This window comes from Bos taurus, chromosome 8, assembly GCF_002263795.3.
Source record: "Bos taurus isolate L1 Dominette 01449 registration number 42190680 breed Hereford chromosome 8, ARS-UCD2.0, whole genome shotgun sequence".
Taxonomy (NCBI): domain Eukaryota; kingdom Metazoa; phylum Chordata; class Mammalia; order Artiodactyla; family Bovidae; genus Bos; species Bos taurus.
Genome location: NC_037335.1, coordinates 53,063,305 through 53,078,201, shown reverse-complemented (window position 1 = coordinate 53,078,201; position 14,897 = coordinate 53,063,305). Strand labels below are relative to the sequence as shown.

The following is a 14,897-nucleotide window of genomic DNA, read 5'->3' as shown; positions in this document are numbered from 1 at the left end:
TGTATACATATATCACCTCTTTTGGGGATTTTCTTCCCATTTAGGTCACCACAGAGCATTGAGTTGAGTTTCCCTGTGCTATATAGTAGGTTCTGATTAGTTATCTATTGCATACATAGCAGTATATATACATGTCAATCCCATTCTCCCAATCTATCTCATCACACCTCTACTCCCCTTGGTGTCCATACATTTGTTCTCTATGGCTGTGTCTCTATTTCTGCCTTGCAAATAGATTTATCTGTGCCATTTTTCTAGATTCCACATATATGCATTAATATATGATATTTGTTTTTCTGTTTCTGACTTACTTCACTCTATATGACAGTCTATAGGTCCATCCATGTCTTTCCAAATGGCATAATTTTGTTTCTTTTTAAGGCTGAGTAATATTCCATTGTATATATGTACCACATCTTCTTTATCCATTCCTCTGCTGATGGACATTTAGGTTGCTTCCATGTCCTGGTTATTGGGCCAATTTAAATCTGTTCTGGAGCAAGTTGGCCACCTAGAGTTGGGGCCCCTGTTATGTCTTAAAGTTGAGTGCTGTCAATGACTATAAGAATATGGGATTAAAAGCCACCAGTCTCACATAATTTCATGTCACAGGAAATGGAATGGGTACCAAAAGATACAAATTGAGTTGGACAACAGAGAATCTACCTGTCTCTTTAGGAATTAGCTTTGAAGGAGACCAGCTAGGGTCAATTTTATTTGTATACATACACACCTCTTAAGTTTATACTGTATGAAAAACACCATACAGGGAGGAATATAAAGATTTCATCATAGGTAGAGTGCATACTATTCTACAGTTCATTTTGGCAGGAGACCCAGTGATACACTCAGTCCAAATCAAGGCACCTTGTACCATGGATCTTACAATATGCTCTGAGAATAAGGAAAAGGGAGATTAGTAACTGAATAGAGGACATCTGTTAAGACTTCTTGGGAAAAAAGATAGAAAGAAAACATTTGGTTCTTATCATCTATTAGGTACATTAACAGTTGGTTTTTACACTGGGTTTGAAGGAAAGATAAAATTCAATAGAGAGAGACTATGCCTGGGCTGCAGAGAGCAATTATGACTGATGTGATGCAGAGAATTACTCATCGTCTTGGTGGATCCACGTTTTTAAAAGAACTTTTAATTACAGTTATGTAAGTTTTGCCTTGTCATGATGCATTCTAAAATTTTATTTTAAATACTGTTCAAATTGTTTTCCAATTTTTCATTTAGTATGTTTTAAATATTTTTGAAACCAGGAAATGTTACTTTTAAATAAATGCCATATAATATCAAAATTAATTTTGAAGTCAGGAAATTGTTCCTATAAATAGGGTTTTAAAACCATCACACAGCTTTAAAATATTGTAAGAAATATTGCCTGGATCTAGTTGTTTTTTAATATTGTCCAAAACAATTTCCTCTTTTCAGCTGGTCTGCTTGACTGAATCATATTAATTTTTAAGTTTCTCCAACCTGTCTCCAGTTACTAAGAAACATTTCTCAATTGGCTTTTGAAAATATGAATTTCAACTTTGATTGTCAGCATACTTGATGTTATTTATTGGTTAAATTAAAGAGAATTAGATAGGCATTTGTCCAGGTTTACAGATGTGAAAACTAAGAAACAGAGAAGAAACATTTCAAAGCAGTTTAACACTGTGGCTAAGAACTGGGCTTGAGTCTACCCTGAGACTCAATCTTGGCTCCATCACAAGCTAGTTAAAGGCCTTGGCAAAGAAGCTGAATATCTGTCTCTCTTGAAGCCATTTAAGCTAAGTAGAATTTAGTTATCTAATTTTTTTTTTTAGCATTTAATTGACATGCCTGAATATTTGTTAAGTAATAGTGGCGGTATGTATTAACCAAATTCTTCTTTCTCCTCAACAAAACTTTATTAAGAACTTAACCATGAGCAGATTATTATACTAGGCAGTGGAGATACAAAGATGAAAAAGATATCTTTAGAAACCTTGAAAAATTTCCACAAATATTAATATCAAATCAACAAAATAATATACAGAGGGTCAAAATAATTCTTGCATGGACTCCCATAGTACACAAATATGTCTTGAGCTTCTTCATCAACTACTTGGTTTGTTAGGTGTTTGAATACTGTCAAAACTACCATTTCTAAGTAAGCCTTTCTTGCCCTAGCAGGAAACCACAGAAGTCCCTGAGGTGAATATATTCTAACTTGCTATCTTTTGTGTGTGTGTGTGAGTCTCTTAAGGAGCTGGAGATGAGACAGGATCCCTCCAGTGGGGAACTCGGACTGGTTCATTCGAGTCTGAGTTCTTATTCCCATCTTCTACTTCACATAGTCTTGGGCAAGCTCCTTCAGCAACCTATGCCTCAGCTCTCTCATCTGTAACACGAGGAGACCATCTTATGCTTCAGACCATCTGGTCCTTGAGGGCAGATATATTAAATAAAGTCTGGTGAGAAGACAGAAACCATGCGAATCGTTTTCACAGACAAAATTTACTATAAAGAATTGATTACTGGGTATAAAAGAAACTGAAAATGTTAGCTGCTCAGTTGTGTCCGACTCTTTATGACCCGATGAAGCCCACAAGGCTCCTCTGTCCATGTAATTCTTCGGGCAGAAATACTGGAGTGGGTAGCCATTCCCTTCTCTAGGGGATCTTCCTGACCCAGGGACAGAACCTGGGTCTTCTGAATTGCAGGTGGATTCTTCACTGTCTGAGTCACTAGGGTATCCCAACTAGGTGTGAAGATGTTAATAACTGAAAGGGTAAAAAGACAGCTCTAAGATATGGCAGACTGTAGCCACTGCAGGAAGCAGCTACCACCCTTAGGGTAGTGAGTGCAAAGGGAAGAAGTTGAAATTATTAACACTTAGACCATTATAGGGGATCTCTAAGAAGCTAAACCTCAGAACCTCATAAGAAGCCTTGCTGATGGAAGTGGCGTCTCTGAAACAGTTTGTGATAAAGCTGCTTCTTCAAGTGTTTAAAAGACTTCCAACTGATTCAACTGCTGCCATAGGAAGGAACTGCAGGTTGCTGCAACTTTGTAATGCTTCCAGGAATCCCAAGCAGAAAGGAAGCCCCCAAAAGAACAGACAGATGGAGCAAATCCCTTCTTCTTTGTCCACTTTTGCTAACTCCCTCTGAAAGTGAAAGTGTTAGTCACTCAGTTTTGTCCAACTCTTTGCGACCCCACAGACTGTAGCCCACTAGGCTCCTCTGTCCATGGAATTCCCCAGGCAAGAGTACTTGAGTGGGTAGCCATTCTCTTCTCCAGAGGATCTTCCTGACCCAGGGACAGAACCTGGGTCTCCTGCATTGCAGGCAGATTCTTGATGTCTGAGCAACCAGGAAAGTCCTAACTCCCTCTAGAGCCATCATATTACCAGATCCAATATAGAACCAACTGGCAAAGCAGAACTGCGGCTTGCAAAATCCCAGCCCCAGTATCTGAGAAAAGAGTAAGAAGGATGGGTTTGGAGATGAGAAATAATAGCTTAATAATTGGGGTAGGCAACAAGTAGACAACTTGCTTTATTGCCAGCACCTGGTGTAGTTCCTGAACTGCACTATGGTATAAATGCTCATGGAATGGATTTATGTATAGTTAGATTTTAAAACGTGATTTTAATAGCTAGCATCTTAGTTCAGTGTATAAAAATAGCTGTCTTCATGTAGGAAAATAACTTGATAGACCACTTTCACTATAGAGAGTGAGGTCCCAATGGCTACAGTCTGAAGAGAGTTAGAGAAACAAAGAATTAAACTGTCCTTCATAAAGTTAGTGGATAGTGGGGTGGAGCAGGGTGAGGGACAAAGCAAGCAGCTGGAGAGGAAAGGAGAGATCAAACAGTCAAAGAAGAGGGTGAGGCCAAGCAAACTATATGAAGGGTAGAGGTGATGGAGAAAGGGAACCAGTGAGAAACTCCTGGTAGAGATGATAGAAGGACTTTAAGAAATGATGAATATTTGACTTCAATTTTTATGACTAGGAAACTAAACTCAAATCTTCACAACATTGACCTTTGCTACTCACACTAGTTTACATCTGGAGTATTTGCAAATAAAAAGGCAGTATATTCTGGACATTGAGATGATCCATAAATTTAAACAAGTCTCTGAAAGGTGGAGTTATAAGTCAGAGACAACTAGGACCAATGAAGCCTACATGCTTTGTTTGCCACTGACTAAAATTCCCCAGAGATACAGGGCTGTGAGTTTATTGCATCCGTCTATCACAGTACATGGGATGAACTATGGAAAATTTCATAAACTCTAAAAACATCAGAGGGGCCCCTACTTCCTATTCTGGTAACATTCTCATTGGAATGTGCATTGTTTGATGCCTCAGCCCTGAAAAACTAAGTATTTGGCTACATGGCTCCATTTTTAAGTAAAGTGTGAGTCTACTGAGTTGATGCATCATTTGTACATCTTCGTGAACTCTAGCCTCCAAGTTGCAGATCTGAACCCATACAGATTTAAACTCAGAATAAAATCATCTCCTCTATATAAAATAGTAGATATGAAAATCCCTCAATATAATGCATAAAGTGTCACATACAAGTGTGATGTGCCAACATCATAGCATCATATGGAGGAAGAAAATGAAGTAACAACTCCTTAAGTTTATTGGTTAAAATGCTTTGGGGAAGGGATTGGCTTATGATGAAAAGATGGGAGTGGGAAGACTTCTAGTTTTCAATCATTTGCTTTTCAAGTGCTGCTGTCTCAGTTGCCTCCTTGAGGAAATAAGTTCGCTGCTGCTTTCTGATCTAACATTTCTGTCTTTAGGTGACTTACAATGGGGAGTATTCCAACTCTGGAGGATATGGAGTTTTTCTGTTTCTCCTGTGCATTAATATTAATATATCATGTTATTATTATACTGTAAATTAGTATATATAGACAAGGAGATGAGTACATTTGATAGGCACCAATGAACTTTTGAGAGAAAAGGGATAGAGATATTAACGCCTTTTCTATATGTTCAAAGTTATTTGGGTATTTCTGATAGACTGAGATGGCTGTAACTGAGGTAACCAACACAATATTGTAAAGTTAAAAAACACAATAAAATAAATATATTATTACACACACAAAAAAATCTTATGCAGGACTTCTCAAAGTGCCCAGAACATCAGCATCACCTGGGAGCTTGTGAGAAATGTACAACCTGGGCCCACCTCACACCTGCTGAATCAGAATCTTTGAAGATGGGGCTCAGCAGAGTGTGTTTTTAAAAACCTCTCCAGGTGATTCATATGCACCTGAAGTTTTAAGAAGCAGTATTAGCAATGGATTAAACTTTCCATTTTTTTTCCTTTGCAAGCCAGGAGTAAGCAGGTCCAAGTCAGCCTGGGGTCCCCTGGCAGCTAAGAAGAGAAGAATTTTCTAGTAATAACTGAAATGAGGGTTCAAAATTTTTGCATCTCAAAGAAGTAGAATCTCATTTTGTTCTCCACACTGGCAAAGCAGATACATTTGATTCTCTGTTTCTTGGGTTAAACATAAATTCTTATATTTTCAAGAATTTTAGTTGTTCAATGCAACTTATTAAAAACCCAAGTATCAATGATCTGTGATCATTTTTAGAGGTTATCAGACTTCTAGCATAAAAGTTGAGACATTTAATCTGAAAATATGCATATTCCGAGTAGTTACATGCTTTTGCATTTTGTGGGGGAAAATAAACTATTTCAAGGTAGATAGGGAAGAAAAAATGCAAGTTTACTCAAACCAGTATGTGTGTGTGCATGCTCAGTCCCTCAGTTGTGTCTGACTCTTTGTGACCCCATGGACTGTAGCCTGCCAGGTTCCTCTGTTCATGGGATTTTCCTGGCGAGAATACCAGAGTGGGTTGCCATTTCCTTGTCCACAAACTAGTATAAACAACAGCAGCTAAAACTTTTCCCTTGAAAACATTGTCATTACACAAAAAGTATTTGCCAAAGAGGAAAAAGAAAAATTATATTGCTGTTTTGGAAAACCAACGTTATTTTTTCATTTGGAAGAAAATGCCTAAACTTGTAGACTATATTTACTTTGTGTTCATTATCTGCCTAGTTTCAAAAAAAGTTCAAGGCTACTATAAAAGTTAATGAAATGCAAAAGATGAAAAGAAAGGAAGCTGGTAAAGGTAATAAAATTATGTGAGATTTATACTATAGCCAGCCCCCTTTGTAATTTTAACCCCTTTACATCTCCCAGTCCAGTATGATGGGACAGCAAATCTCTGAAATGTACTCTGAAAGGAGGATCGGCTGCCTGGCCTCTTGTCAAAGGCACAGCGGGAGAATGGCAAGGTGTGTGAGGTTCATTTGCCTTTTCTCGATTTTTGCCTCTAAAGTATATTTCTTTAGCTAGTTCTTCTCTCCTCCCCCTACATTTTACTACATTTTAAAATTATAATTCATAGTTTGTTGAAATCCCAGTTATTTTGGCTGGATAGATTTGAGTAATCCTCTCCTTGGTTATAATAGTAAATGTGATTGTTATATGTAGACAACCTAAAAACAGTCTCAAACATATGGGAAACAGGAAAAGAAAATGACTCTGGATTTCACCAGTCTAAAGGTACCACTGTTAATAATTGGTGTAGTCTCTTTGAATATATGTTCAGTGATGTTAGAGGGTTGAGATTATTCCCTCAATAGGATTTCATAAGCATTTTCTGTATGAGTGAAGTTTCATAAGCATTATTTGTAACGGCTGCACGATATTCCACAGTATGCAAATAGTATTATTTATTTATTTATTTATTTTTGGTGCACTGGGATGACCCTGAGGGATGGGATGGGGAGGGAGGTGAGACGGGGGTTCAGGATGGGGAACACATGTATACCTATGGCCAATTCATGTCAATGTATGGCAAAAACCATTACAATATTGTAAAGTAATTAGCCTCCAATTAAAATAAATAAATTAAAAATAAATAAATAAAGCTTTTCAGAAAAGCAAAGTATCATTTAAACATCTCTCTCTAGGGATTTAGGGTAATCCCTATAAAATAAATTGTGACAAAGTTAATGTCACAAAATCCTCACCTAGGTTGAATTCTTCAGCAGACTAAAGCCTCATCTTCTTCCATAAATGAAGCTGCTGGTTTGTTCTGCAATGCTCTGTCCTCTCTAGCTAAGAAAAACGCTAAGAGAAGAGGAATATTGTTTTTAAGGCAAAATGACTTCAGTCACATGGTTATAGATAGAGTCACATACATTGAAAGAATCGATCTATAGTTTTCTGAGAGAAAACCTAAAGCAGTACCACGGTAAAAATTGTAATAAAAATTGTGTTTGCTCTGTCAGTACTCGATGCACACATCGTCTCTCACTCTCCCCTTCCTTCCTTCCTTCTTTCTTTCCTTTCTTCTGTCCATCTTTCCTCCTTCCCTCTGTCCCACTGTCTTCCCTCCCTTTTTCATCTGTATATGTCAGTGTGGTAAATTCTTTCTAGAACGAATCTAGTTCAGCTGTGCCTGGACTGCAGCTCTCCAGCTTCTTACTGAGCATCTATCCTCAGTAACAGTAAAATCACCCTGTCTGTGAAGGTGCTGACAGGACTGGAAGTGGCTCAGATGAGAAAGCTTATTCCAAAGCATTTTAAAAATGATGCTGCCATAATGAGATTTGTGACTCACAAGCAAAGCCTGGGTGTCTTGTGCACATAAAAGACCTGTTCCTCGTGTCAGGAAAGAACTATTTGGCCCAAACTAAACGTAACCAAAATATCTTCCTAGCAATATTCTTTTAAAAGTATTTGCATGAGTCACTAAGTCAGCTTCTCGAATTTTTTGATAATTTTATAAAATCATTTTTTAATATGGCACTCTCAGCATGGCTCTTCAGTCTAAAGAAATGTTACTATAATAATATGACTACAGTTCTCAGAGGCTTTATTTTCTGCTTAATGATATATGTGCATATCATGTGACTGCTTGTAGACCATATGAATATATTATGGCTTAAAACTCAGAATTTAAATTTCATGGACCATGCTAAAATTCAATAAAACTACATTTGAATGCAAGGGGGAAAGAGCAACATGTGGCTTGAATTTTCCTTAAAATACACAGAGGATAGTTAAGGGGGAAAGTGCTTGGGACAGAGTACATCTGGAGTTTTGCCAAACTCATACACTTAAACAATGGCTTAAGACTGAATTCAAATCCAAGCAAATCTCTTCAATCTCCCCCAAAGAGTACAAAGTAGTATTTCAGCTTTGAAAGATAAAGTTAATGAAAATACTTTCAATGAACAAAATGAAAATGTTGGACTTGAAGAAACAGTTTTGCCCTTTGGATTCCCATTCTGCATTTTCACCCACAAAGAGGTTATCATTGACTTTTGGAAGCCATTTCTTCAGTTTTCCATCTTCAATGCCGATTCCACTCTGACCCACACCCCATGTAGAATCATATACACACAGTCCGATGAGCACTAACACTGCTTCAAACCCTTGACATAACATCCAAACCTGAACATGACCCCAAACTACCCTTTCTGCCTATCTCATAGTCAGGTGCAATGGGTGAGAATTCTTACCGACGGAGAAGTCAAACCCCAGCACAGTTTACTGGGATCTCTGTATAATTTTTGCATCTCGGAAACGGCAGTTTTGTCAGGTGAATGGACTTTAAAAGGAACCAGTAGCTTTGGTGGTCAAGGCTTCTTCTCCTAAGGCATCACTTCTATCGTTTTCTGCAGTCTTGCTGTACTATTGCCAAGCAGGCAAATGTCACCTTTGAGTCCCAGCAGAACATGCGTTGATCTGCTTTCCAAACCTCCCAAATGCAAAGATGCTTGGAGTTGAGCAGTGCCACTTCCAGCTAACTGGCTCTGATTTCAATGGATACAACCAGCCCTCCTCCCTGGCTGGACTAATGCCAGTCTACTTAAGGAGATAATTGACTGCAAACCAGCCTGACTGACAGGCTTCCTAAGTGCCAGATGACAAATGTGCCAGTTCTGGCCTTTGCAGGAGGGCTTGTTCTCCTAGGGACCACAGCTAAAATAGCTTTGGCCTCCCTCAGCCCTGAGCGCTCTTCTCAGCTCCCCAGGGAAATGTTATCAAATAGATCATTCCAAGTTGTTTTCCTTCTATTTTGAAGGGCAGCTACATTAAAATCTTTCTCCCTGCTCTTTGCTTCTCCCCGTGTTTCTCAAGTTTCTGTGCCTCCGGTGAAGGAGTATACAGGCTAAGCCACTACAGTGTTTTCTATCGTCCTGGAAACAAGGAGCATAATTTCAGGTTATCTCCACTAGAACTTAGTAAACCAAGAGTGATTTTATTAATGTTCTGAACTGAGATGGTCATACATTTGTAAGTGTCTCTATTTCTATCTCACTGATGTCCAGTACTTACTTTCTCTCTATTCCAACAGCTAACTAGAGGGAGAACCACATGAGAGATCATAATGAGACCACAAGTCAGTTGAGAGTTACACTTAGACTTCAGATTCCACGCTAGTTAAGAAGGGGATCTTCAGGACTGTCAGTATGAGGGTTTAATTGGGACCTCCCTTGGGATCAGAGCTTTGACAGAAAGCTCCCTCCACTTTGTTTATTTCCATGAACTCCTTTGTTCTCCAACATCAATGCCATGTATAGCTCCTGTTGGGTACCAGGTTCTCCTCTTGGATGAAAACTTGAGTAGAATCATCTCTCAGCTCACTTTACCTTTCTTTCTCCTTTCTCTCTCTCCTTAAAGTAAAAACAAAGCACAACAACCATGCTTTCCCCACAGAGGGAGGAGGGGTTCCGGGAATTTGGGGGTGTCAGACTGAGTTGCTAAGAGTGTCCTGGGAAATGCAGAGGGTCAATTACTCATCCTTCTCTGCCGAGTTGGCCCAGAGGCTCCTTGCTTCTCAGGAGAGACTGTCACTTCAGCTAGCCCCCTGGCTGCCGGATGTCACTTTGGACTGTGCCCCTCTACAGAAAGTGGGAAAATGGCCACTGCTAAAAAAAAGCCCACTAGCCCTTTGGGGCAGGTGGAGAAGGAAGAAATGTTCTTTTGAAGAAATCACTGGGATCCAGTGACTGCCATTGTTTGGCCCTTACACTAGAGGTCCCAGCCTGGAGCTTCCGGGCACCAACTCAACTAGAGGTGGAAGAAGCAGTCAGGCTCCCAAGTCTCCCCAAGTCTATGCTGCCCTTTTCTATCTTTCAACACTCTCAGATTATTGTAAAGGAAAACCCTGCAGGAAACTTTGCAGTCTCAAGCTTAAAGTTGGGATATACTACAGCTGCTTGGGCCTCCAAGGAGGCAGAGACCTCCTTTGAGACTTGTCTCCCAGGCGAGCCCAAAACTTAGCGGAAGGGGTGCAATTTATTGAAAGACAGTGAAAGTGAAGTCGCTCAGTCGTGTCCGACTCTCTGTGACCCCATGGACTGTACCCTACCACGCTCCTCTGTTCATGGGATTTTCCAGGCAAGAGTACTGGAGTGGGTTGCCATTTCCTTCTCCAGAGGATCTTCCCAATCCAGGGATTGAACCCGGGTCTCCCTCATTGTAGGCAGACGCTTTATCGTCCGAGCCACCAATGGACTTGCAAATAAGGGATGTGTGGAAATTTTTATTTTTAAGAAGCAATGCAAATCCCCTTAGTGTCATTACTGTGAGCAGGTCATTTCGTTGGCAGTTTATTTTCTTCTGATGAAAAGGTTAGAGGCGGGCTGCTGTTGGGCTGGTTCAAGATGGAGCCCTGTTCGAGGTGCCCCACCACTTCCCAGCGCAGCTCCGCCAGGGTTGCAGCCCTCAGGGTCTCTCCAGCGAGTACCGGCTGCGGTTGGCTGCGGGGCCCCCGGCTCTTCCAGGCTGCTGAGGATGAGCAACAGGTCCCCTAGGCCGCCGCGGCTGGGCGCGCGCTTCTTGGGAGTGTGGCCCGCGGCGGCAGTGGTGGTGTCGGGGCGCCCTTGTCTCCGCCACGAGCCCGCCCCGCAGACTTAATGGGGCGCCGCGGCACCCATCCAATGACACAGGGACCCGGCCGCGGCCCACTCTCAAAAGAGGGTCAGAGAAACCCTGAGAAAAGGGAAAGGGTATTGGTGATGATGTGTTGCTAATAAACCTCATGTAGGAACAGAAAAAGTTCCTTGTTGCGGGTTTTTTTTTTTTTCCTAATCCGGCCTCTCCCACTGAGGTGGACTAGAGCTTGGTTAGGAAAGCAGCGGAAGAATGGGTAGTATAGATAGTTACTGCGCCAACTGATAAAAGGAGCCATGGAGGAGGGAACCTGTGCTGCTGCCGCTCCTCCTGTGAACTCACCCTCTTGATGCTTTCAAGTTTGAAATGAAAAGGGAAGAGGGGGGTTTGGCACGTCCCCAGACTTTCCCCCAGTGGGCACTCACACCGCGGCCTCGTCCCTTGAGAAGCGAAACACCTTTACATCGGCACATCCAGAGAGAAGCTTTAATGGAGAACACCGCGTACAACATAGGCAGACATGAACTTGGCACAAAGTCACAACCCGAACGCGGCGCGGACACAAGCCAGAGGTGACTCGGGGCACAAGACAGTGGCCTCCTCCCTACCCGCCCCCATTCGTTCCCAAACGTTTGTTTCGAGTAAAGTGCTATTCCGGGGCTCAAAAACGAGGAAGAGCAACAGCGGCAAAACAAGTTTCTTTTCCATTCACCGACTGAAACTGAAGAGTTCGTCTGAAAGACGAACGCGCCCAAAGAGCACAGGTAATACCAAATCGACGGTCATCCTCACACGTCTGTCCCAAGGAGGCTGGAGGGCAACGGTCACGAAACGCTCCTGGAAACGTTAAGAGCAATCTTGTCGGGTGACACGGCAGGTTTTTCTTGCATTCTAGAGTTACGGGAACAAAATCCAGCGATGCAAGTAATTAAAGAAAAAAAAAAAATCCGAAATGGAACGGATCATGGGAATTCACATTATCTGGGGGCTCTTCAATTGTCTCATCCGATTGATTAACAAACAAATTGCAGGTAGAAAGTCTCCTTTAATCTCTCTCTTTGGTTATGTTTCCCGAACTTACTTTTGGAATCTGAGGCTTTGTGCTTTAAGCTGCGGCCATTCTCTTTTGTGCAAACTAATTGCTTTAGCCGTTCCTTCTATCCTTCTCGACCCTCGGGTCAGAGCCAAGAAACTTAACTGTTGTTCCCAAGATCCTTCGTGAGGTTCCCACTATCCCCCCCACCCCCACCCCAGGCTTTATTCATGCTACCGTGTCCTTGTCCATTTCACTGACCAGGAAAATAACAGTATCAAATGCTCCCTCTTTTCCTTCTTAAGTAAAACGAGATTTCCTTAGCGAATAGCAGTTTTGTCTAGAATACTCACGAGGGGAGGCTGTCTGGGGTTGAGACCCGCCGGGAGAAACGCGGTGGCTGAGGGTCCGCCTCAGCCTCACTCTGTTGGATTTCTCCCAGGGAGGTTTAGCTCTGCTGGCGTCTGCTCCCGGGAATAAGAATCGCAATCCATTTCTATTTTGTCAGCGAATGAAGCTTAAACTCTTATGTTCCCTTCCCGCATAACTTATGGATTTATAATATTAATTACAATAGAAACTCTTACCTGAAAACTGGTTTTCATTAATCTGATTGTACAATATAGTATAAACACAGACACAGTGTTATATTTATTCAGACCACTGGAGAATCCACTTTCGGGTTGGTTTGTCTGTTTAAATACATTCCTTTCCCCGCAAAGACGGACTCGCCAGCTGTGCCCGACCTGGGCAGGGCGCCCTCACCCTCTCCGGCGGGCGGTCCCGGGCCAGGCGTTTGTTCATCAGAACCCGCTGGGTATTCTAAGAGTGCACCAGCACCGAGTGCAGAGAGCCGCCTTTGGTCTCAGCCGCGCCCGGGGCGGTGGGCTCCAGCAAGGGGGCGGCGGGCGAGGCGGCGGCTGCCGGGCACACGGTGGACGGCGCCGGCGGCTGCTGTGAGGCCCCGGGGACAGCGAGCGTCGGCGGCAGCGCGGCCACTGGAGGCAGCGCGGGAGTCGGCTTGATGGGCACAGGCACCGCGGGGAGGCTCTGGCTTGCCGAGTGGCACAAGGCCTTGACCGGCACCCCGAAGGCGCCGTACTCCGGACCCACGGGGACCCCCGCGGCTGCAGCGGCGGCGGCAGCCGCGGCCACCGAATCCATGACGCCGACGTGCGGCCACACGGAGCTGACCACGTTGCCGAGCTGGCCCGGCACGGGGTAACCCAGGTGGTGCATGACCGACGCCAAGGGCAGCCCGCCCGCCTGCAGCACGCCCTTGTAGTCCCGGCCTATGATGTTTTCGATGGCAAACGGGTGCTTGAAGCCCGACGTGGACGCGGCGGCAGCAGCGGCGGCTGCAGCGGCCGACCCCAGCCCGTAGGGCGGGAACTGGGACAGGCGCCCCACGCTGCCCACTGCCGCCGCCGCCGCCGCTGCTGCCGCCGCTGCCACAGCCGCTGCCTCCTGCATCTTGCCGGGGTGAGACTGCTGCGGAGGCTGCGGCGGAGGCTGCTGCGGGGGCTGCGAAGCGAGGGGCGGCGGCGGCTGTGGAGCGGGATGCGGCTGCTGGTGAAAATAGTGCACCATGTGCGGCGGGGGAGGCGGCGGCGGCGGGTGGTGGTGGTGATGGTGATGGTGCGCCGCGGCGTGGTGGTGATGGTGCGGGTGGTGCGCGTGGTGGGGGTGCACGTGCCCTCCGGGCCCAGTGCCCGGCGCGCTCTTGGTGCTTCCAGCCTGCAGGTGAGGGTGGTCCGAGCGCAGCACCTTGAAGCGCTTGCGGCGCCGCAGAAAGCTGCCGTTCTCGAACATGTCGCCGCAGTCGGGATGCAATGCCCAGAAGCTGCCCTTGCCGGGCTGGTCGGGCCGCCGCGGGATCTTGATGAAGCAGTCGTTGAAGGAGAGGTTGTGGCGCAGGCTGTTCTGCCAGCGCTGCGTGTGCTCGCGGTAGTAGGGGAAGCGTTCCATGATGAACTTATAGATGTCGCTCAGCGGCAGCATCTTTTCCGCTGAGTGTTGGATGGCCATCGCGGTCAGCGAGATGTAAGAGTAGGGAGGCTTTTGGTCGCTGTACGAACTTTTCCCCGGCCGCGGCATCGCCCCCGGCGCCTCCACCGCCCTCTGGCCCACAATGGACCGCAGCGTCGCTCCACACCCCACTCCCGGGGCCTGGCTGTCTTCGCTAACCCGCACTCCGCCTTCCCAGGCCCGCCACCCTGCCCTCTTTTCCCCCTGACCCTCTCGCCGTTTCTCTCCCGCCTTCTCCCCGCTGCCTGTGGTCTCCGCGCTTGGCCTTTAGAGCCAATTTAGTAATCCGACGCTCGCAACTTCTTGCCTCGACGGCTGCGAACCCGCGCGCACAGTCGCAAGCGGGGCGTGCCAGCTTCACCGCCACCCCCCCCGGCGTCTTCCCGCGGGTGGCCAGAGGTTAAGCGTGGGAGCTGGCGGAGGAGCAGTCGGGAGGGGCCATACTTCCTTCTGGCTTCGTCTCGTCTTTCTCTCGGTCCGAGGGAAGCGCAGGCCCAAAGAGCTGGAAGGAAGGACTGGGCAGTCAAGACTCTGGCCCTTTAAATCCGAGTTGGCCCTCGTTGTGCAGGAGGCCGGGGGCGGCGGGACTGAACAGCGCGCTGCACGCTGACCGATGACCCGTCCCTTAATCCGCCGTGCGTTCTCGTGCCCCTGGAGAGGAGAGGCGAGGTAAGGAGAAGGGAGCTCGGCTCTGGCAGCCCGCGTCTCCCTTCTCTCCGGCAGCTAGCAGCGGATCCGGGGGGTAGAGCTGTAGGCGGTCGCCTTGCGGCGGGGTTGCGGGGGTCGGGGGAAAGTTTGTAGGTTTCTGTAGCGGCGGCGGCGCTTGCAGACCCTGAGAAGGGGCGGGGGCGCTGGATGCGGCGCGCAGGCGGAGGGGCTTCTGCGAGCGCCAGGAGGGCGCGGGGCTAGC

General features: G+C 45.4%; 1 protein-coding gene across 1 annotated transcript; it reads right to left on the bottom strand.

Moving 5' to 3' along the window:
* Positions 1–12,781: 12,781 nt before the first annotated feature.
* FOXB2 (forkhead box B2) lies at positions 12,782–14,404 on the bottom strand. The gene has a single exon (XM_024996399.2). It carries the CDS (start codon positions 14,054–14,056, stop codon positions 12,782–12,784), a length of 1,275 nt encoding a protein of 424 aa, XP_024852167.1. The 5' UTR covers positions 14,057–14,404.
* Positions 14,405–14,897: the final 493 nt, after the last annotated feature.

What these genes read in the sequence shown, in the direction of transcription:
- FOXB2 (XM_024996399.2), bottom strand. Translation starts at nt 14,056, where the DNA reads ATGCCGCGGCCGGGGAAAAGTTCGTACAGCGACCAAAAGCCTCCCTAC.